The 25,185-nt window shown below is 34.9% G+C and overlaps 1 protein-coding gene and 1 long non-coding RNA gene across 2 annotated transcripts; both read left to right on the top strand.

Annotated features, from left to right (window-relative positions):
- Positions 1–8,097: 8,097 nt before the first annotated feature.
- On the top strand, positions 8,098–8,717 carry LOC139853724 (uncharacterized). The gene is made up of 2 exons (XM_071843089.1): positions 8,098–8,450; positions 8,492–8,717. Exons 1-2 carry the CDS (start codon positions 8,098–8,100, stop codon positions 8,715–8,717), a joined length of 579 nt encoding a protein of 192 aa, XP_071699190.1.
- A 570-nt stretch (positions 8,718–9,287) lies between these two features.
- LOC139851333 (uncharacterized) lies at positions 9,288–24,872 on the top strand. Its single transcript, XR_011760595.1, has 3 exons — positions 9,288–9,584; positions 10,438–10,494; positions 24,607–24,872. It is a non-coding gene; the product is annotated as an uncharacterized lncRNA (long non-coding RNA).
- Positions 24,873–25,185: the final 313 nt, after the last annotated feature.

Raw genomic sequence — 25,185 nt, 5'->3', positions numbered from 1 at the left:
TGCGTTCGATGATCTTGAACGGGCCTACATATCTTGGGTTCAGTTTACCTCTTTTACCGAAACGTATTACACCTTTCCAAGGTGACACCTTTAGCATAACCATGTCACCGATCTGAAACTCTAATGGTTTCCTTCGGACATCGGCGTAGCTCTTTTGGCGACTACGGGCTGTTTTCAATCTCTCCTTGATTTATACTATCTTCTCAGTTGTTTCCTGTATGATCTCGGGACCAGTTAATTGTCGATCTCCTACTTCATTCCAACAAATAGGAGATCTACACTTCCTTCCGTACAATGCTTCGAATGGCGCAGCTTTAATGCTCGCATGATAACTATTATTATACGAGAATTCTGCTAATGGTAGATATTTATCCCATCCGTTTCCAAAATCGATCACACATGCCCTGAGCATGTCTTCAAGAGTCTGAATTGTTCTTTCACTCTGCCCGTCGGTTTGCGGATGATATGCGGTACTCATATCCAAACGAGTTCCTAGTGCCTCCTGTAGTGATTGCCAGAACTTTGAGGTAAATCTACTATCACGATCAGATATAATGGAAATAGGTATTCCATGCCTTGAAACTATTTTCTTTATATATAATCGTAATAATTTCTCCATTCTATCCGTTTCCTTTATAGGCAAGAAATGTGCAGATTTGGTAAGACGATCAACAATTACCCAAATAGTGTCGTATCCCCAGGCAGTCTTTGGTAACTTCGTGATGAAATCCATGGTAATACCGTCCCATTTCCATTCTGGGATTTCTGGTTGTTGAAGTAATCCTGACGGCTTCTGGTGTTCTGCTTTGACTTTGGAACAAGTTAAACATTCCCCAACATATGTTGCAACGTCTGTCTTCAAATTAGGCCACCAATAATGCGTCTTAAGATCTTGATACATCTTTCCAACTCCAGGATGTATCGAGTATCTTGTCTTATGTGCCTCATTCAATATTAACTTCCTTAATCCACCCAACTTTGGTACCCAAATACGGTTTGCAAAATATCGAATTCCATCTTCCCGCATAACGAGTTGCTTCTCATACTTCTTCATTATTTCATTTCCTATATTTTCTTTAGTAAGTGCTTCTCGTTGAACTTCTTTGATTTGTGAGTTGAGATTCATGCGAATTTTTATGTTCATCGCTCGTACTCGAATTGGTTCTCGTTCCTTTCTACTTAGTGCGTCAGCCACCACATTCGCTTTCCCGGGATGATAACGAATTTCACAATCATAGTCGTTTATTAACTCGACCCACCTACGTTGCCTCATGTTCAGCTGTTTCTGATCAAAAATATGTTGAAGGCTTTTATGATCAGTAAACACAGTGCATTTAACCCCATACAAGTAGTGTCTCCATATCTTCAATGCAAACACGACTGCTCCCAATTCTAGATCATGCGTCGTATAATTCCGCTCATGAATCTTCAATTGTCGGGATGCGTATGCAATAACTTTCTTCCGTTGCATAAGAACGCAACCAAAACCTTGTCGCGAAGCGTCACAATATATTTCAAAATCATCGTTCCCTTCTGGTAACGATAAAATAGGCGCCGTAGTCAACTTCTTTTTCAGTAATTGAAATGCACTCTCCTGCTCAGAAGTCCATTCATATTTCTTCCCTTTTTGCGTTAACGCTGTCAACGGCTTAGCTATTCGGGAAAAATCTTGAATAAACCTTCTATAATAACCGGCTAAACCCAAAAATTGGCGTATCTGCATTGGTGTCTTAGGAGTCTCCCATTTTTCAATGGCTTCAATTTTTGCTGGACCAACCTGAATTCCTTTGCTACTAACAACGTGGCCAAGAAATTGCACTTCTTTCAACCAGAAAGCACATTTAGAAAATTTAGCATATAGCTGTTCTTTTCTCAACAACTCTAATATCAACCTTAAATGCTACTCATGCTCTTGCTCACTCTTGGAATAGATAAGAATATCATCAATGAAAACGATAACAAACTTATCTAAATACGGACTACAAACTCGATTCATGAGGTCCATGAATACAGCTGGCGCATTTGTCAACCCAAACGGCATGACCAAAAATTCGTAATGACCATAACGTGTCCGAAAAGCAGTTTTCGGTATATCTTCTTCTTTGACACGTAATTGATGATAGCCCGATCTTAGGTCAATTTTTGAGTACACACATGATCCTTGGAGTTGATCAAATAAGTCGTCAATTCTCGGTAGTGGATACCGATTCTTGATAGTTAACTTATTTAATTCACGATAATCTATACACATCCTAAAAGATCCATCTTTCTTTTTAACAAATAGAATCGGAGCTCCCCACGGTGAAGTACTTGGTCGTATGAATCCACGATCCAGTAATTCTTTTAACTGACTCTGAAGTTCTTTTAACTCGGACGGTGCAAGTCTATATGGAGCACGGGCAACTGGTGCAGCTCCTGGTACTAAATCTATTTGAAATTCTACATATCTAAATGGAGGTAATCCCGGCAACTCTTCCGGAAATACTTCAGGAAAATCTCTTGCCACAGGCACGTCATTGATGCACTTCTCTTTTTCTTTCTTTTCGACTTTATTAACATGTGCTAAGATAGCATAGCACCCTTTCTTCAAGCACTTTTGAGCTTTCAAATAACTAATGAGTTTTAGCTTTGAGTTACCCTTCTCTCCATAAATCATTACTGGCGTTTTATTCTTACGAGGAATGCGAATTGCCTTCTTGGCGCACACAACTTCAGCTCCTATTTTGGACATCCAGTCCATGCCGACTATTACATCAAAACTTCCTAATTCTACGGGTATCAAGTCAATTTTAAACGTTTCTCCGGCTAAATTTATTTTACAATCACGGCAAATTTTATCGGCTTTAATTAGTTTACCATTAGCTAACTCAATCATGTACTTAGCATCTAGAGGTAATGATGAACAATTCAATTTAGCGTAAAAGCCTCTACTCACGTAACTTCTATCGGCACCAGTATCAAATATAATAGATGCGGATAAGTTATTAATGGTAAACGTACCCGTAACAAGCTCCGGGTCTTCACACGCCTCTCTAGCATTAATAACAAATGCTCTTCCACGTGCAGATCCATTATTCTTCTCTGGATTTGGACACTGGCTCTTATAGTGACCTTGTTTTCCACACCCATAACAAGTAATGGTAGCCAAAGCAGTTCTATTTGCATTGGTGGCAGGAGTCTTGGTACCATTTGTATTTGTAACGAGAGCCCTACAATCTTCAGCAAGATGACCCTTTCGATTACATTTGTTGCATACCACATTACAGTAGCCAGAGTGATGTTTGTGGCATCGGTTACATAAAGGATTTTGTCCTTTGTAACCAAAGCTTAAACCACTACCCGCACCTTGCGTGATTTCTTGTTTCTTAAAAGATTGTTGTTGGTTACCTCGATCATAATTTCCATTCCACTTTCTTTTGTTACCTGATACCTTCACATCAGTATTGGATACTTTCTTATCCATGATGACCTGATCCATTAGCTCATTTGCCATGGTTATAGCTTCATGAATTGTCTTAGGTTTCGATGCTATAACATTTTCCTTGACCTTTTTGGGCAAACCATCTTTGTACATTTCAATCTTCCGTTCTTCAGTTGGAACCAATTCAGGACATAGCAAAACTAATTCCATGAATCGCTGATTGTAGTTGGTGATTTCAGTACCAACAACCTTCAGGCTTCGTAATTCATCTTCCAACTTCCTAACCTCGTTCCTTGGACAATACTCGTTGATTAACATTATTTTGAATTCTTCCCATGGGGTATCATAAGCTACATCTCCTCCTACAGCCTTCACATAATTTTTCCACCACGTGAGTGCACTATCTTGTAAAGTGCACGATGCATACTTGGTCATGTCCTTTTCAACACAACCACTGATTTTAAACACAGTCTCCATCTTTTCTATCCACCGGGTTAAACCGATCGGTCCTTCTGTTCCACTGAATGATGAGGGCTTGCAAGCTTGAAAAGTTTTGTAAGTGCACCCCACACGAGGATTTGGGTTAACTGCAGCACCTCTTGCAGCCTCGACCCATAACATTCTGTCGTTCACTCGCTGATTGATGAGTTCCTGGATTTCTTGTTCCGTCATTCGGTTCAATCGCGCCATATTCTTCTATAAGAATGAAAAAAAATAATTATTCACATGGAATATTATAGATGTAGTGTATATTTACAGTACATTATAGCTTATTAATAATATGAACCAGGTATTATTATAAAAGCCTTTTCTTCTTATTAGCGTTTTATAATTATATCTAGGGTAGTACCTACCCGTTAATGTCCATACTTAATAGCTTAGTACAGAATCAATTACTACAATCTAAATAATACTTAACCATGGAAAATTATTGCATTTCATACTTCACTATTTTACATATGCTTATCTTACATCGAACATTAAGCAAACCACACTAATAATATTATACAAAACATTATATGATCCCATGGTTTAATACGGCAGCGCATCGTTTGGTCTATTTTCTAGGACGTTTAGGTTCAAGGAATGGCCTAACGCTTATCCTAGCTGTCTGCCTATATTTTGGCTGTGGGGATGAAGAACTAGATGCCGGGATAGAATGAATAGGAATAGCGGGAATAGGGGTGGTAGTGTCTAGTGGAGTTGGTGCCACATCATCCTTACTAAACTCAGGATTTGAATTTTCTAATTTATTAGCCTTTCGTTTCTTTCCTAGTTCGAACTTGTCTTTTGTAATTTCCTGTATTTCTTCCTCGGGTTCACTTTCCTCCTCGGGTTCACTTTCCTCCTCGGGTTCACTTTCCGGGTTCTCTATAGTCGGTTCATCCGGAATTTGTGAGTCTTCCCCAATGATATTATTTTCGTCATCGGATAGGTTAATGACTGGAACACCATCTGAAGATTCTGATTCGGAGTCGCTGAATGTGATGACAAGTTTTGAGCCCGACATCTATCACACAATAACTAACCCATTAGTACTACATAATATTTACATATAAATTTTAACCAACAATGATAAGCAATGGTTTTTAAATCAGACCCGGTCAAAGTCCAGACTTACTAATGTATCCTAACGACTTATCAGTTAGACACACTAATGCAAACCTGGTTCGCTAAGACCACCGCTCTGATACCACATGTCATAACCCGTCCTTAACCATAAGAACGAGTTAGATAACGTATGATTTCATTGCGAGGTATTGACCTCTATATGCGACATTTTTAAAAGAACAACTGCATTTATTTTACATTACAAACCATAACTCTTATTTTAATACAAGCTTTAGACAATAAAAAGATGATTATCGTTTAGCGATAATCTTAGACTTACAAACTTTACATGTGATGATAACAATACGATTTCTAGCATATTTTACATTACAATTCCTCGGATATGCAGTTTTATTTTTGACACAAATATGCATACTCAAGATCTTGCTTAAATTCAACATGTTGCAGCGGAAGCTTTTAGTTATCACCTGAGAATAAACATGCTTAAAATGTCAACATAAAGTTGGTGAGATATAGGTTTAATGCCGGCAGCAATATATATATATAGACCACAAGATTTCATATATAAACATTTTAATAAAAGTATTCTAAGTGGTTGAGCACTTGGTAACCATACTTAACATTTAATCACGTCGCATATTCCCTTTATTATGAAATCTTACTACACTGTACCAAGTATAGTCACGAAACGAAGTACTGTGCAACCGTTGAATACTGGTCGTCCAGTCCGGTTGGGGTTGTCAGGCCCGATAGATCTATCAACAGGATTCGCGTTTACAATACCGCTGTAAATAATAGTTACCAAGCTACAGGGAAGTATGCTAGTGGTACAACTCAACGTAGAATATATTTTTCAGTTACTTGTGTCCATATCGTAAAACATAAAATACATGTATTCTCATCCCGAAATATTTAGAGTTTAAAAGTGGGACTATATACTCACTTTTGCCTTGAAGATATATATATTTTGACTTGGTCTCCGGTTGATATCACGAACCTATCCATATATAGTTTATCAATATATTTCCATTTTAAACAATCGTCACATATATATACTTATTATACTTTTAATAGTTTTAATAATTTCTTAGTCCGTAGTTAGCAGTCCGATGTTAGTAATTCAATTTTAATGGTTCATATTTAGGAGTTTAATAAATAAAACCCCCATCGAAATAAATAAAACCCCATCGTATTTGTATTGGTCGGGATTAATCTTGACCCATGGTACCGGTGTTGTCAAATGACGTGTTGCGTACATAAAGTACCGGTGTTGTCAAATGACGTGTTGCGTACAATCATGGGATCTTATGATTAATCTTCTCGTATTGTTTACGGGTGGTCCTGAAATATATAAAATTAAATTATGAGTACATATATATAAAATATCATGTTATTTTAGAAAGATGTGATTCATTTAATTTTTCTCCAATTATTTTCGTGGCTAAACTAGTTTTGGATATCCGATCTTGTTTTGGTCATAGTTTCTTCGTTACAACTCCGTTTTCGTTGGTTCAACTTGCCACTTCCTTGGATCGAGTTCTTATTTAAGACTATGAACTGTAAATACCTTAGTTTGTATTTGAAATCACAGGTCATAGGTCAAACTTTGGTGAAACTTATGAAGTTGATCATTTTCCCTTATGTAAACAACATTAAATGATTATTTTTCTAAAAATACTTATACTTTGAGTTAAATCATGAAATTTTTATGTGTTATCATATTCATAGTAAATATCAATTTTCCAGAAAATAAGCCTCCAATTCAAAGTTCAAGATAGTTTTTAATTATCCAACCCAAAACAGCCTCCGGTTACACTCCGACGTCGTAAATTCAGTTTTTAAGGTGTTCTTTGAAAAACCAAGTTATACCTTGCTAAATTAGCATATATTTATGATATATTACAGGTCTTGAAGTATTTTAAAAGTTAAGTTAGAAGGATCTATTTAGTTTGCAAACAAGTTTGAAATCATTCAAACTATGTTCTTGTTGTTAAAATTGTATACCATAAAATAAGATAGCTATATATATATATGAATCGAATAAGGTTATGAACAAAGTTACTACCTCAAGTTACTTGGACAAGATTGCTGTAAAAGAGAAGTAAAAACCTAGAACCAAAAGAGTGGTGGAGTTGGATGAAAGATTGGAAGTAAACTTGTGTTCTTGGAAGGATTCTTGAAGTGTTTTTGTAAGGGTTTTATTATGGTGATTAAGTGATGTTTTTGAAGCTAGATCTTCATGGTTGTGAGCTGAGATGGTTAAGGTGTTTAGGGTTCATAAGTGTGTGTGTATTTAGCTAGAGATTTGAGGTAAAAATGAATAAAAAATGGAGTACTCTTAACCCCTTTAAAAACGTGAATGGGGGGGAGACAAAGACAATTTTCAAGTTTGTAATCTTGTTAATTAGTCATACAATAATACAAAAGTAATTACCTTATACATAAGGCATGAACAAGGGCTGGTTAGGTGGTGATTTGATGTGTATATACCAATAGTAAATACGTATAGAAGCTAGGTATGATACGAGTACATATACTCTAGATATACGTATAGAAATCCTGTAAAAACGGAACGAGGATTCAAATATAGTTATCTTTTATGAATATACTTATATTGTTTTATGTATTTAAGTCCTTAAAAAGTGATTAAATACATTACATATACGATATATGTATAAACATTATAGGTTATAAGTTTTTATGTCAAATAACGTTACGTATGGTTATTGTTTTGAAAACTTAAATTAGTAGTTTCAAAATATACTTATAACTTATTGTTATTAATACAAAATGAGATATTAAAACATCCTTAGATCATGTTAAATATGTATATATACATATATATACACAAACGTATAATTATCATATATTATATAGTTCGTGATATCATCGGTCAAACTAGACGGTCAAACGTTGTGTAAAACTCTTTTCAAAAACATAAATCTCAACAATTTGGATTGCTTATCATGTTGGTAAGGTTTAATTTATGTAAATATTAATCTTATAAGTATAGATCGATCGAAAAAGTCCGGGTCATTACATGGGACGATTATCTTTGCTTGGTTGAATTTGCTTAAAATAATAGTTGGCATGCTAGTATCGACATGGCACCTTATGAGATGTTGTATGGACGGAAATGTAGGGCTCTGGTTTGTGGGAACGAACCCGGTGAGAAGGTTATTGAAGGTCCCGAGTTGGTCCGAGTTATTAATGAAAAAGTTGAATTAGCGAAAGAGAAGTTGAAAGAGGCCCGCACACGTCAGAAGAGTTATGCTGATAAGCATCGACGAGCTCTCGAGTTTAAAGTCGGTGAACACGTTTTTCTTAAAGTTTCTACTTGTAAGGGCATTCGACGCTTTGGCATTAAAGGAAAACTTAGCCCGAGATTCATTGGTCCTTTTGAGATTTTGGAAAGAGTTGGAGAGGTATCATATCGTTTGGCGTTACCCCCGGCATTGTCTCATGTGCATAATGTGTTTCATGTGTCCTGTTTACGAGGCTACAACTACTCTCCACTCCATGTGGTCAATATCCACTTCATGAGATTCGTGAAGATCTCTCGTGTGAAGAGGAAGCTCAGGAAATTCTAGCTCGTGAGGAACGAGTACTACGACACAAAACGATCCCTTACGTTAAAGTGTTGTGCAAGAATCACCCGGAACGGGAAGCTACTTGGGAATCCGAGGAGTCTATTCGTGAGCGTTACCCTTCTTTGTTTGCCTAAAGGTTAGAATTTTAATTTCGTTGTTTTCCGTTCTAATTTTGTTGATTTCGGGGACGAAATAATTTTTTTTAGTGGGATATGTTATAATAACCGGAAATATAGAATGAGATATGTAGAGTTAATATTATTGATTTCGGGGACGAAATCATTTTTAGTGAGATATGTTATAATGGTCCGAAATAAAATATTAAATAATTAAGTATTATGTTATGCATAAATATAAGTAGATCACTTAAATACGAGATCAAGGAGTGAACAATTAATTTTAATAATACATAACACCTAATCACATGTAACTAGATAAAAAAAATATTAGTATTGTACATGTGTTCGAAATCCTTCGAAATGAAAACAACGACAAACATGTATAAATTCTAAATATCTTATTTTATTACAACAACAACAACAACAATAATAATAATAATAATAATAATAATAATAATAATAATAAATAATAATAAATAAATAAATAGTACTAACTATAATACTCCGTACAAACTAAACATGTAAAATGGCAAATATGATATTTATACTTTGTTAATTTTAAAATGAAGGTAAGATAGAGAATCAGTTGAGAGATTGACAACGTTAAATAGACGTAACTTCCGATCCCAATTATATCGTGATTTTTGAGCTGAAACATCAAGTTATAAGGAACGTCTTCTCATCACATTTATCATTTTCCAAACTCATTTTCGTAAAAGGTTTTCACCCATTTCCTTCACCCAAAACTAATTCAGTCATACAAATAAGTCACCAAGTTTAAAAGCTCACAGCCATAGGAGTAGAAGGATAAAGGAAACGATATTACAGAGTGACAAAATTGACGAAGTGCCTTACGGTCACAATTCGGTTTCGTTTCGAGAGGTAATTGTTTACTAAACTCAGTTATTACTATGTTATTAAGCTTTATAAATCTTATAGTTGTCATTTCTCTGTTTATGAAAACCGAAAACCAAATGTTAAAGTTAGTATCTCGAGGATTAATTCGAAGGTTTCGAGTCCTATAATTATATATTGTTGTAGCGCACCAGTGTGAATATAAACTTTATACTAACACCTTATTAAACCGAATGATTAGTGGTGTTTAATTAATAATAGTCAATTGGTTTAACACAAGCAATAAAAAGAACAAGAACTTAAGGAGAAGGTTGTCCGTAAAAAAGTAATGAAGAAAATGAGATGATCTTATGCTATGTATCTCATTTATTTTAATGGCCATGATGATGATAAAATGGGAGAATTAAAATAGGAAGAATGATACTCTGGTTTTCACTTTCTGTACATCGAAAATTATTAACAAGATGGAAAGAATTTTGATGATTATACATTACAGCACCCTAGAGTATTAACAAGTTACAAAAGGATAATTGGAGAATGTCAAAATTATCATTTAATACCCCGAACTATATAGTACATATGTGTAAATTAGTCAGATTCATAAATTTAAGACTGCGTAATTAATCTTATCAAATCATGCTAAAACGTTTAATATTATTATAACACTATTCTGAATGTTTTTTTTTAGCGTTGAAACTTGGAAGAATACATTAACTCAGATAATCAAATTCAGAAAATTTGTTAATAACCGTAAGAAAATAATGACATAATATTAAAGTATTTGTATACGTAAAAATGATAATAATATTGGGATAAGGGTCATTATAACATTAGGACCTTGAATTTTTAGATGCTAAGTTAGTTAAATTATTTTATATAGCTACTGTTGAGGATATTGGAGGATCATTCTGACTGTGAGCTTTACACGTTTATCCAGGTATGGATTTCTGTACTGTTCTTTCGGCGTTACCTTGATGTGCTTCATGATTATATTGTTATCACTTCGTTATTTGATTTCGTGTGCTTAATCTATCTATTTGAGTTGCACTAAATTATGAGATATATTTTTGTGGAAACTTTTGAGAAAATGCTTTTGTATGATGAAATGAGAAACTTTGTATGATCTGATTATTCTGGAAATCTTTGAGAAAAACCTTTTTCTGAAATGAAATGAGTTTTGATAAGCTTTGTGAACTTATTTATTTGCGAGCGTTCTTTCTGATTCATTTGATTAGGTTCCATATGTACGGTGAACATAATTCTGGTGTTGGTTGGTATGTTCACTGTGCTACCATAGAACCCTAGATTCTGTAGATAGGAGATATGTGAAATGTCCCGTTCTTATTGATTAAAAACGTTCCATATTAATTGATTTCGTTGCGAGGTTTTGACCTCTATATGAGACGTTTTTCAAAGACTGCATTCATTTTTAAAACAAACCATAACCTTTATTTCATAAATAAAGGTTTAAAAAGCTTTACGTAGATTATCAAATAATGATAATCTAAAATATCCTGTTTACATACGACCATTACATAATGGTTTACAATACAAATATGTTACATCGAAATCAGTTTCTTGAATGCAGTTTTTACACAATATCATACAAACATGGACTCCAAATCTTGTCCTTATTTTAGTATGCAACAGCGGAAGCTCTTAATATTCACATGAGAATAAACATGCTTTAAACGTCAACAAAAATGTTGGTGAGTTATAGGTTTTACCTATATATATCAAATCATAACAATAGACCACAAGATTTCATATTTCAATACACATCCCATACATAGAGATAAAAATCATTCATATGGTGAACACCTGGTAACCGACATTAACAAGATGCATATATAAGAATATCCCCATCATTCCGGGACACCCTTCGGATATGATATAAATTTCGAAGTACTAAAGCATCCGGTACTTTGGATGAGGTTTGTTAGGCCCAATAGATCTATCTTTAGAATTCGCGTCAATTAGGGTGTCTGTTCCCTAATTCTTAGATTACCAGACTTAATAAAAAGGGGCATATTCGATTTCGATAATTCAACCATAGAATGTAGTTTCACGTACTTGTGTCTATTTTGTAAATCATTTATAAAACCTGCATGTATTCTCATCCCAAAAATATTAGATTTTAAAAGTGGGACTATAACTCACTTTCACAGATTTTTACTTCGTCGTGAAGTAAGACTTGGCCACTGTTGATTCACGAACCTATAACAATATATACATATATATTAAAGTATGTTCAAAAAATATTTACAACACTTTTACTATATTTTGATGTTTTAAGTTTATTAAGTCAGCTGTCCTCGTTAGTAACCTACAACTAGTTGTCCACAGTTAGATGTACAGAAATAAATCGATAAATATTATCTTGAATCAATCCACGACCCAGTGTATACGTATCTCAGTATTGATCACAACTCAAACTATATATATTTTGGAATCAACCTCAGCCCTGTATAGCTAACTCCAACATTCACATATAGAGTGTCTATGGTTGTTCCGAAATATATATAGATGTGTCGACATGATAGGTCGAAACATTGTATACGTGTCTATGGTATCTCAAGATTACATAATATACAATACAAGTTGATTAAGTTATGGTTGGAATAGATTTGTTACCAATTTTCACGTAGCTAAAATGAGAAAAAGTATCCAATCTTGTTTTACCCATAACTTCTTCATTTTAAATCCGTTTTGAGTGAATCAAATTGTTATGGTTTCATATTGAACTCTATTTTATGAATCTAAACAGAAAAGGTATAGGTTTATAGTCGGAAAAATAAGTTACAAGTCATTTTTGTAAAGGTAGTCATTTCAGTCGAAAGAACGACGTCTAGATGACCATTTTAGAAAACATACTTCCACTTTGAGTTTAACCATAATTCTTGGATATAGTTTCATGTTCATAATAAAAATCATTTTCTCAGAATAACAACTTTTAAATCAAAGTTTATCATAGTTTTTAATTAACTAACCCAAAACAGCCCGCGGTGTTACTACGACGGCGTAAATCCGGTTTTACGGTGTTTTTCGTGTTTCCAGGTTTTAAATAATTAATTTAGCATATCATATAGATATAGAACATGTGTTTAGTTAATTTTAAAAGTCAAGTTAGAAGGATTAACTTTTGTTTGCGAACAAGTTTAGAATTAACTAAACTATGTTCTAGTGATTACGAGTTTAAACCTTCGAATAAGATAGTTTTATATATATGAACCGAATGATGTTATGAACATCATTACTACCTCAAGTTTAGTAGGTAAACCTACTAGAAGTGACAAGAAATGATCTAGCTTCAAAGGATCTTGGATGGCTTGAAAGTTCTTGAAGTAGGATCATGACACAAAAACAAGTTCAAGTAAGATTTTTACTCGAATTAAGATAGTTTATAGTTATAGAAATTGAATCAAAGTTTGAATATGAATATTACCTTGAATAAGAAAGATAACCTACTATATATAACAAAGGTTTCTTGATCTTAGATGATTACTTGGAATGGATTAGAAAGCTTGGAAGTAAATTAGTAAACTTGAAGGGATATTTGAAGTGTTCTTGAAGTGTTCTTCCTATGATGATTATAGCTTGATTCTTGAAGTGATTTTTGATGAAGATGATGATTAACTACTGGAAAAATACATTCATAATAGTGTGTGTGTGTGTGTTGAGAGAGAATTAGAAAGAGAATTGGAAGCGAAATGGAGTGAATGATGAGTGGTAATTGGTGAGTGGTGAGTGGGGTTAAAAGGAGTTCTAGTTAGTTGACTAGCTCATGGTAGAAGTTAAAATTGATTAGTCATACATGACATAATCAAGAGTGGAATCCCATGCTAGTTCCTATTGGTATATACCCATAGTAAGTACGTTTTGAAGCTGTGTATAATACGGGTAAGAATACGACTAGAATTCTTGATGAAAGAAAAGAATGGGAAAGTAACTGTAACCATTTTCGTTAAGTATGAGTGTTTTGATATATGTCTTGAAGTCTTCCAAAAGTATTTTAATACATCTAAATACACTACATGTATATACATTTTAACTGAGTCGTTAAGTCATCGTTAGTCGTTACATGTAAGTGTTGTTTTGAAACCTTTAAGTTAACGATCTCAATTAATGTTGTTAACCCATTGTTTATTATATCTAATGAGATGTTAAATTATTATATTATCATGATATTATGATATATTAATATATCTTAATATGATATATATACATTTAAATATCGTTACAACGATATTCGTTACATATATGTCTCGTTTCGAAATCCTTAAGTTAGTAGTCTTGTTTATATGTATATAACTCATTGTTAATATACTTATAGAGATACTTACTTATCATAATCTCATGTTAACCATATGTATATCCATATATATATCGTCATGTCGTTTTTACAAGTTTTAACGTTCGTGAATCGCCGGTCAACTTGGGTGGTCAATTGTCTATATGAAACATATTTCAATTAATCAAGTCTTAACAAGTTTGATTGCTTAACATGTTGGAAATATTTAATCATGTAAATATCAATCTCAATTAATATATATAAACATGGAAAAGTTCGGGTCACTACAGTACCTACCCGTTAAATAAATTTCGTCCCGAAATTTTAAGCTGTTGAAGGTGTTAACGAATCTTCTAGAAATAGATGCGGGTATTTCTTCTTCATCTGATCTTCACGCTCCCAGGTGAACTCGGGTCCTCTACGAGCATTCCATCGAACCTTAACAATTGGTATCTCTTTTTGCTTAAGTCTTTTAACCTCACGATCCATTATTTCGACGGGTTATTCGATGAATTGAAGTTTTTCGTTAATTTGGATTTCATCTAACGGAATAGTGAGATCTTCTTTAGCAAAACATTTCTTCAAATTCGAGACGTGGAAAGTGTTATGTACAGCCGCGAGTTGTTAAGGTAACTCAAGTCGGTAAGCTACTGGTCCGACACGATCAATAATCTTGAATGGTCCAATATACCTTGGATTTAATTTCCCTCGTTTACCAAATCGAACAACGCCTTTCCAAGGTGCAACTTTAAGCATGACCATCTCTCCAATTTCAAATTCTATATCTTTTCTTTTAATGTCAGCGTAGCTCTTTTGTCGACTTTGGGCGGTTTTCAACCGTTGTTGAATTTGGATGATCTTCTCGGTAGTTTCTTGTATAATCTCCGGACCCGTAATTTGTCTATCCCCCACTTCACTCCAACAAATCGGAGACCTGCACTTTCTACCATAAAGTGCTTCAAACGGCGCCATCTCAATGCTTGAATGGTAGCTGTTGTTGTAGGAAAATTCTGCTAACGGTTGATGTCGATCCCAACTGTTTCCGAAATCAATAACACATGCTCGTAGCATGTCTTCAAGTGTTTGTATCGTTCTTTCACTCTGCCCATCAGTTTGTGGATGATAGGCAGTACTCATGTCTAGACGAGTTCCTAATGCTTGCTGTAATGTCTGCCAGAATCTTGAAATAAATCTACCATCCCTATCAGAGATAATAGAGATTGGTATTCCATGTCTGAAGACGACTTTCTTCAAATACAGTCGTGCTAACTTCTCCATCTTGTCATCTTCTCTTATTGGCAGGAAGTGTGCTGATTTGGTGAGACGATCAACTATTACCCAAATAGTATCAAAACCACTTGCAGTCCTTGGCAATTTAGTGATGAAATCCATGGTAATGTTTTCCCATTTCCATTCCGGGATTTTGGGTTGTTGAAGGAGACCTGATGGTTTCTGATGCTCAGCTTTGACCTTAGAACACGTCAAACATTCTCCTACATATTTAGCGACATCGGCTTTCATACCCGGCCACCAAAAATGTTTCTTGAGATCCTTGTACATCTTCCCCGTTCCAGGATGTATTGAGTATCTGGTTTTATGAGCTTCTCTAAGTACCATTTCTCTCATATCTCCAAATTTTGGTACCCAAATCCTTTCAGCCCTATACCGGGTTCCGTCTTTCCGAATATTAAGATGCTTCTCCGATCCTTTGGGTATTTCATCCTTTAAATTTCCCTCTTTTAAAACTCCTTGTTGCGCCTCCTTTATTTGAGTAGTAAGTTTATTATGAATCATTATATTCATAGATTTTACTCGAATGGGTTCTCTGTCCTTCCTGCTCAAGGCATCGGCTACCGCATTTGCCTTCCCCGGGTGGTAACGAATTTCAAAGTCGTAATCATTCAACAATTCAATCCACCTACGCTGCCTCATATTCAGTTGTTTCTGATTAAATATGTGTTGAAGACTTTTGTGGTCGGTATATATAATACTTTTGACCCCATATAAGTAGTGCCTCCAAGTCTTTAATGCAAAAACAACCGCGCCTAATTCCAAATCATGCGTCGTATAATTTTGTTCGTGAATCTTCAATTGTCTAGACGCATAAGCAATCACCTTCGTTCGTTGCATTAATACACAACCGAGACCTTGCTTTGATGCGTCACAATAAATCACAAAATCATCATTCCCTTCAGGCAATGACAATATAGGTGTCGTAGTTAGCTTTTTCTTCAATACCTGAAACGCTTTCTCTTGTTCATCATTCCATTCAAATTTCTTCCCTTTATGCGTTAATGCAGTCAAGGGTTTTGCTATTCTGGAAAAGTCTTGGATGAACCTTCTGTAGTAACCAGCTAGTCCTAAAAACTGGCGTATGTATTTCGGAGTTTTTGGGGTTTCCCACTTTTCAACAGTTTCTATCTTTGTCGGATCCACCTTAATACCTTCTTTGTTCACTATGTGACCGAGGAATTGAACTTCTTCCAATCAAAATGCACACTTTGAAAACTTAGCGTACAATTCTTCCTTCCTCAATACTTCTAACACCTTTCTCAAATGTTCACCGTGTTCTTGGTCATTCTTTGAGTAAATAAGTATGTCATCAATGAAAACAATGACAAACTTGTCAAGGTATGGTCCACACACTCGGTTCATAAGGTCCATGAACACAGCTGGTGCATTAGTTAAACCAAATGGCATGACCATAAACTCGTAATGACCGTAACGTGTTCTGAAAGTAGTCTTTGGAATATCATCTTCTTTCACCCGCATTTGATGATACCCGGAACGTAAGTCAATCTTTGAATAAACAGACGAGCCTTGTAGTTGATCAAATAAGTCGTCTATTCTCGGTAGTGGGTAGCGGTTCTTGATGGTAAGTTTGTTCAACTCTCGGTAGTCGATACACAACCTGAATGTACCATCTTTCTTCTTGACAAACAAAACAGGAGCTCCCCACGGTGATGTGCTTGGTCGAATGAAACCACGCACTAAAAGTTCTTGTAATTGGCTTTGCAGTTCTTTCATCTCGATGGGTGCGAGTCTGTAAGTAGCACGAGCTATTGGTGCAGCTCCTGGTACAAGATCTATTTGAAATTCAACGGATCGATGTGGGGGTAATCCCGGTAATTCTTTCGGAAATACATCGGGAAATTCTTTTGCAATGGGAACATCATTGATGCTCTTTTCTTCAGTTTGTACTTTCTCGACGTGTGCTAGAACAGCATAGCAACCTTTTCTTATTAGTTTTTGTGCCTTCAAATTACTAATAAGATGTAGCTTCGTGTTGCCCTTTTCTCCGTACACCATTAAGGGTTTTCCTTTTTCTCGTATAATGCGAATTGCATTTTTGTAACAAACGATCTCTGCTTTCACTTCTTTCAACCAGTCCATACCGATTATCACATCAAAACTCCCTAACTCTACTGGTATCAAATCAATCTTAAATGTTTAGCTAACCAGTTTAATTTCTCGATTCCGACATATATTATCTGCTGAAATTAATTTACCATTTGCTAATTCGAGTAAAAATTTACTATCCAAAGGCGTCAATGGACAACTTAATTTAGCACAAAAATCTCTACTCATATAGCTTCTATCCGCACCCGAATCAAATAAAACGTAAGCAGATTTATTGTCAATAAGAAACGTACCCGTAACAAGCTCCGGGTCTTCCTGTGCCTCTGCCGCATTAATATTGAAAACTCTTCCGCGACCTTGTCCATTCGTGTTCTCCTGGTTCGGGCAATTTCTAATAATGTGGCCCGGTTTTCCACATTTATAACAAACTACATTGGCATAACTTGCTCCGACACTACTTGCTCCGCCATTACTCGTTCCGACACCATTTGTTCCTTTCGTTCTATTAACCCATGGTCCGTAGACGTCACACTTCACCGCGCTATGACCATTTCTTTTACACTTGTTGCAAAATTTGGTGCAGAACCCCGAGTGATACTTTTCACACCTTTGGCATAGCTGCTTCTGATTGTTGTTGTTTTTGCGGTTATTATTGTTGTTGGGATGATTGTTGTAGTTGATGTCGTTGTTGTTGTTGTTGGGCCATTTGTTGTAGTTGCGATTGATGTTGCGATTGTTGGGATAATTGTTGCGATTATTATTGTAATTGCTGTTGTTGTTGTATTGGTGATTCTTATCACCGTTTTCCTCCCACTTTCTTTTGACTTGCTTCACATTGGCCTCTTCAGCAGTCGGTTCTTTAATTCTTTCTTCAATCTGGTTCACTAGTTTGTGAGCCATTCTACATGCCTGTTGTATGGAGGCAGGCTCATGTGAACTTATATCTTCTTGGATTCTTTCCGGTAATCCTTTCACAAACGCGTCGATCTTCTCTTCCTCATCTTCGAATGCTCCCGGACACAATAGGCATAATTCTGTGAATCGTCTTTCGTACGTGGTAATATCAAATCCTTGGGTTCGTAACCCTCTAAGTTCTGTCTTGAGCTTATTGACCTTGGTTCTGGGACGGTACTTCTCGTTCATCAAGTGCTTGAATGCTGACCACGGTAGTGCGTACGCATCGTCTTGTCCCACTTGCTCTAGATAGGTATTCCACCATGTTAACGCAGAACCTGTGAAGGTATGCGTAGCGTACTTCACTTTGTCCTCTTCAGTACACTTACTTATGGCAAACACCGATTCGACCTTCTCGGTCCACCGTTTCAATCCGATCGGTCCTTCGGTTCCATCAAATTCCAAAGGTTTGCAGGCAGTGAATTCTTTGTAGGTGCATCCTACACGATTTCCTGTACTGCTAGATCCAAGGTTATTGTTGGTATGTAGCGCAGCCTGTACTGCGGCTATGTTTGAAGCTAGAAAAGTACGGAATTCCTCTTCATTCATATTCACGGTGTGTCGAGTAGTCGGTGCCATTTCCTTCAAAATAGTCAAATGGAACAAGTTAATCATACAGAATGTTAAGAGTAGTTAATAGTATTTCATAGCATAATATGAACTCATTTATAAAATCTTTTTCTTCATATTAGCGTTTTATAAGTTTAAATTCGGGTAGTACCTACCCGTTAAGTTCATACTTAGTAGCTAATATACAATTCAACTACTACAATTCTATATGAAAAACTGATTATAATAATATTTCGCGTTCAAACTTTTATACAATATTTTACAAACTTACAATACCGCTTATTTTACATAAATCATGAAATATAGCACACAATAACTTTGATACAAGATAGTTGTGAAGATAATTCTAGCTAGTACACAAGTCGTTCAGCAAAGGCAATAAAGAAACGTAATTTATACGTCCAGAAACAAGTCATGCATTCTGGTTTTACTAGGATTACTTCCCATCCTTGGTCTTGTGGAACATAACCGTTATGGCCGTTGATAAGACAGCGTGTTGTAACGTCATCAAAGGGACGAGGGTTACGTAATGTCCAACAGTCCCGTAACAATCTAAAAACCTCATTTCTTACCCTAATTACCGACTCCGTCACTTGTGGGAACGTTTTGTTTAACAGTTGTAGCCCGATGTTCTTGTTCTCACTTTGGTGAGAAGCGAACATTACTAATCTGTAAGCATAACATGCTTCTTTATGTTGCATGTTAGCCGCTTTTTCTAAATCACGAAGTCCAATATTTGGATATATTGAGTCAAAATAATTTCTTAACCCATTGCATAAAATAGCATTTGGGTTCCCCGCAATATATGCGTCAAAGTAAACACATCGTAACTTATGGATTTCCCAATGTGATATCCCCCATCTTTCGAACGAAAGCCTTTTATAAACCAAGGCATTCTTGGAACGTTCTTCGAATGTCTTACAAACTGATCTCGCCTTAAATAGTTGTGCCGAAGAATTCTGACCGACTCTAGACAAGATTTCATCAATCATGTCTCCGGGTAGGTCTCTTAAAATATTTGGTTGTCTATCCATTTTGTGTTTTTATACTGTAAAATAGACAAGAGTTAGATTCATAAAAAAAAAATACTTATTAATACAAGCAATTTTTACATATATCATAAAGCATAAGCACACTATATTACATATATTACACCACACGAATACAACTATCTTATTCCGACTCGCTTGTTTCTTCTTCTTCGGTTTTGGTTTGTTTTGCCAAGTTTCTAGAGATATATGATGTTCCCCTAATACGAGCCGTCGTTTTCCACATTGGTTTAGAAAAACCTGGTGGTTTAGAGGTTCCCGGGTCATTGTTACAACTTAAGGACTTCGGGGGTTGACGATACATATAAAGTTCATCGGGGTTGGAATTAGATTTCTCTATTTTTATGCCCTTTCCCTTATTATTTTCTTTTGCCTTTTTAAATTCAGTTGGGGTAATTTCTATAACATCATCGGAATTCTCGTCAGAATCCGATTCATAGGAGAATTGGTAATCCTCCCAATATTTTGCTTCCTTAGCGGAAACACCATTGACCATAATTAACCTTGGTCGGTTGGTTGAGAATTTTCTTTTACTTAACCGTTTTATTATTTCCCCCACCGGTTCTATTTCTTCATCCGGTTCCGATTCTTCTTCCGGTTCCGATTCTTCTTCCGGTTCCGACTCTTCTTCCGGTTCCTCTTCGGGAACTTGTGAATCAGTCCACGAATCATTCCAATTTACATTTGACTCTTCATTATTATTAGGTGAGTCAATAGGACTTGTTCTAGAGGTAGACATCTATCACATAATATCAAACGCGTTAAGAGATTAATATATCACATAATATTCACATGTTAAAAATATATAGTTTCCAACAAAATTTGTTAAGCAATCATTTTTCAAGTAAACACGGTCGAAGTCCAGACTCACTAATGCATCCTAACAAACTCGATAAGACACACTAATGCAAAATTCTGGTTCTCTAAGACCAACGCTCGGATACCAACTGAAATGTCCCGTTCTTATTGATTAAAAACGTTCCATATTAATTGATTTCGTTGCGAGGTTTTGACCTCTATATGAGACGTTTTTCAAAGACTGCATTCATTTTTAAAACAAACCATAACCTTTATTTCATAAATAAAGGTTTAAAAAGCTTTACGTAGATTATCAAATAATGATAATCTAAAATATCCTGTTTACACACGACCATTATATAATGGTTTACAATACAAATATGTTACATCGAAATCAGTTTCTTGAATGCAGTTTTTACACAATATCATACAAACATGGACTCCAAATCTTGTCCTTATTTTAGTATGCAACAGCGGAAGCTCTTAATATTCACCTGAGAATAAACATGCTTTAAACGTCAACAAAAATGTTGGTGAGTTATAGGTTTTACCTATATATATCAAATCGTAACAATAGACCACAAGATTTCATATTTCAATACACATCCCATACATAGAGATAAAAATCATTCATATGGTGAACACCTGGTAACCGACATTAACAAGATGCATATATAAGAATATCCCCATCATTCCGGGACATCCTTCGGATATGATATAAATTTCAAAGTACTAAAGCATCCGGTACTTTGGATGGGGTTTGTTAGGCCCAATAGATCTATCTTTAGGATTCGCGTCAATTAAGGTGTCTGTTCCCTAATTCTTAGATTACCAGACTTAATAAAAAGGGGCATATTCGATTTTGATAATTCAACCATAGAATGTAGTTTCACGTACTTGTGTCTATTTTGTAAATCATTTATAAAACCTGCATGTATTCTCATCCGAAAAATATTAGATTTTAAAAGTGAGACTATAACTCACTTTCACAGATTTTTACTTCGTCGAGAAGTAAGACTTGGCCACTGTTGATTCACGAACCTATAACAATATATACATATATATTAAAGTATGTTCAAAATATATTTACAACACTTTTAATATATTTTGATGTTTTAAGTTTATTAAGTCAGCTGTCCTCGTTAGTAACCTACAACTAGTTGTCCACAATTAGATGTACAGAAATAAATCGATAAATATTATCTTGAATCAATCCACGACCCAGTGTATACGTATCTCAGTATTGATCACAACTCAAACTATATATATTTTGGAATCAACCTCAACCCTGTATAGCTAACTCCAACATTCACATATAGAGTGTCTATGGTTGTTCCGAAATATATATAGATGTGTCGACATGATAGGTCGAAACATTGTATACGTGTCTATGGTATCTCAAGATTACATAATATACAATACAAGTTGATTACGTTATGGTTGAAATAGATTTGTTACCAATTTTCACGTAGCTAAAATGAGAAAAATTATCCAATCTTGTTTTACCCATAACTTCTTCATTTTAAATCCGTTTTGAGTGAATCAAATTGCCATGGTTTCATATTGAACTCTATTTTATGAATCTAAACAGAAAAAGTATAGGTTTATAGTCGGAAAAATAAGTTACAAGTCGTTTTTGTAAAGGTAGTCATTTCAGTCGAAAGAACGACGTCTAGATGACCATTTTAGAAAACATACTTCCACTTTGAGTTTAACCATAATTCTTGGATATAGTTTCATGTTCATAATAAAAATCATTTTCTCAGAATAACAACTTTTAAATCAAAGTTTATCATAGTTTTTAATTAACTAACCCAAAACAGCCCGCGGTGTTACTACGACGGCGTAAATCCGGTTTTACGGTATTTTTCGTGTTTCCAGGTTTTAAATCATTAAGTTAGCATATCATATAGATATAGAACATGTGTTTAGTTAATTTTAAAAGTCAAGTTAGAAGGATTAACTTTTGTTTGCGAACAAGTTTAGAATTAACTAAACTATGTTCTAGTGATTACGAGTTTAAACCTTCGAATAAGATAGTTTTATATATATGAATCGAATGATGTTATGAACATCATTACTACCTCAAGTTTAGTAGGTAAACCTACTGGAAGTGACAAGAAATGATCTAGCTTCAAAGGATCTTGGATGGCTTGAAAGTTCTTGAAGTAGGATCATGACACAAAAACAAGTTCAAGTAAGATTTTTACTCGAATTAAGATAGTTTATAGTTATAGAAATTGAATCAAAGTTTGAATATGAATATTACCTTGAATAAGAAAGATAACCTACTGTATATAACAAAGGTTTCTTGATCTTAGATGATTACTTGGAATGGATTAGAAAGCTTGGAAGTAAATTAGTAAACTTGAAGGGATTTTGAAGTGTTCTTGAAGTGTTCTTCCTATGATGATTATAGCTTGATTCTTGAAGTGATTTTTGATGAAGATGGTGATTAACTACTGGAAAAATACGTTCATAATAGTGTGTGTGTGTTGAGAGAGAATTAGAAAGAGAATTGGAAGTGAAATGGAGTGAATGATGAGTGGTAATTGGTGAGTGGTGAGTGGGGTTAAAAGGAGTTCTAGTTAGTTGACTAGCTCATGGTAGAAGTTAAAATTGATTAGTCATACATGACATAATCAAGAGTGGAATCCCATGCTAGTTCCTATTGGTATATACCCATAGTAAGTACGTTTTGAAGCTGTGTATAATACGGGTAAGAATACGACTAGAATTCTTGATGAAAGAAAAGAATGGAAAAGTAACTGTAACCATTTTCGTTAAGTATGAGTGTTTTGATATATGTCTTGAAGTCTTCCAAAAGTATTTTAATACATCTAAATACACTACATGTATATACATTTTAACTGAGTCGTTAAGTCATCGTTAGTCGTTACATGTAAGTGTTGTTTTGAAACCTTTAAGTTAACGATCTCAATTAATGTTGTTAACCCATTGTTTATTATATCTAATGAGATGTTAAATTATTATATTATCATGATATTATGATATATTAATATATCTTAATATGATATATATACATTTAAATGTCGTTACAACGATATTCGTTACATATATGTCTCGTTTCGAAATCCTTAAGTTAGTAGTCTTGTTTATATGTATATAACTCATTGTTAATATACTTATGGAGATACTTACTTATCATAATCTCATGTTAACCATATGTATATCCATATATATATCGTCATGTCGTTTTTACAAGTTTTAACGTTCGTGAATCGCCGGTCAACTTGGGTGGTCAATTGTCTATATGAAACATATTTCAATTAATCAAGTCTTAACAAGTTTGATTGCTTAACATGTTGGAAACATTTAATCATGTAAATATCAATCTCAATTAATATATATAAACATAGAAAAGTTCGGGTCACTACAATATGTATACCGAGGTAACTACCTGTGGGGTGCCCACAGGCTTGTCATTATGGCGACCAATGACAAGGCACTATCCGTGGCGGTGCAATTAGTCCGCGGCCTCTCCACTTCTGTAATTGCTCATTGAAGAGTGTTCTGTTATATTCTGTTATATTATGTGATTATGCTCGTGGGAGAGCTTTCTGATTATTTGGGAGGCGTATGGATGCATCCTAGGTTATACTATGGACAGATTTCTGTAGACGGTTGTGTAGTGTAGTGCCATACACTCCTTCCGATTTAGGGTTGCACCTGGAGTCATGACCAGTGTGTAATTCTGAAAGGTGATATATGATTTGTGATATGATACAGCACCGATGTTGTGCATTCTGTTCTGTTCTGTCCATATTCTATTCAGTTAGGTGTACTCGGTATAATTTTTCCAACTCCTCGTTGCTTCAGCCTTATTTCATTTCTTACTCTGGTGTTGTGGTGGTAATCGATGGAGACTTATAAAATAAATGTAAAAATAATGTTATTTAATTCCTTCCGTTCTTATACTTTAAAATGTTTATTGTTACTGTTTATATCTGTCAACATCAGCGCACTGAGCTATTAGCTCAGCCGCATTTTTCTTTTCCTACGGCAGGTAATCAGGATCATATGGGATGAGTGAGAGAGCTTATGGATTGGAAGATGCCTTAGAGACTACCCTTATTAATAATAATTCAGACTTATGTTAAGTTTTGGAGACTTTTAAGTTTTATTAGAGATTTTAATAATTCAGTTGTTTTAGACGTTGTCGTTTAACATTGTTAGACTATTTTGAATTCAGTTATTTAGTAATAAATGTGACCTTCCATTTCATAGTTGGAATGGGGTGTTACATTACTGAAACGTACTTATCAGAGAAAACGTATGGATGAAAGGACCTAGTGATGAAACGCAATGAAAGATGATATAATGGTGTCCCGATATGTTTGGCAAAAATTTTAAGTCTTGTCGCTATTTATCATTGAATGATCATTGCCAAAGTGTTCACAAAAATAAAAGTGGATCATATGAACTTTTTTTCACTCTAATGTGTTGTCTTTTAAAATTAACCCGAGTGGTAGTGGACCCGAAATTGTCACAAGTGGGATTTAGCTATATATGGACCCCGACCCGAAAAAATGGGATATTACAATTTTTAAAAACTTCCTTTTAGACCAAGTGAAAGCGTCATGAC

This window comes from Rutidosis leptorrhynchoides, chromosome 6, assembly GCF_046630445.1.
Source record: "Rutidosis leptorrhynchoides isolate AG116_Rl617_1_P2 chromosome 6, CSIRO_AGI_Rlap_v1, whole genome shotgun sequence".
Taxonomy (NCBI): Eukaryota; Viridiplantae; Streptophyta; class Magnoliopsida; order Asterales; family Asteraceae; genus Rutidosis; species Rutidosis leptorrhynchoides.
The sequence above is the reverse complement of the archived record's forward strand: the minus strand, read 5'-3'. Positions and strand labels throughout refer to the sequence as shown.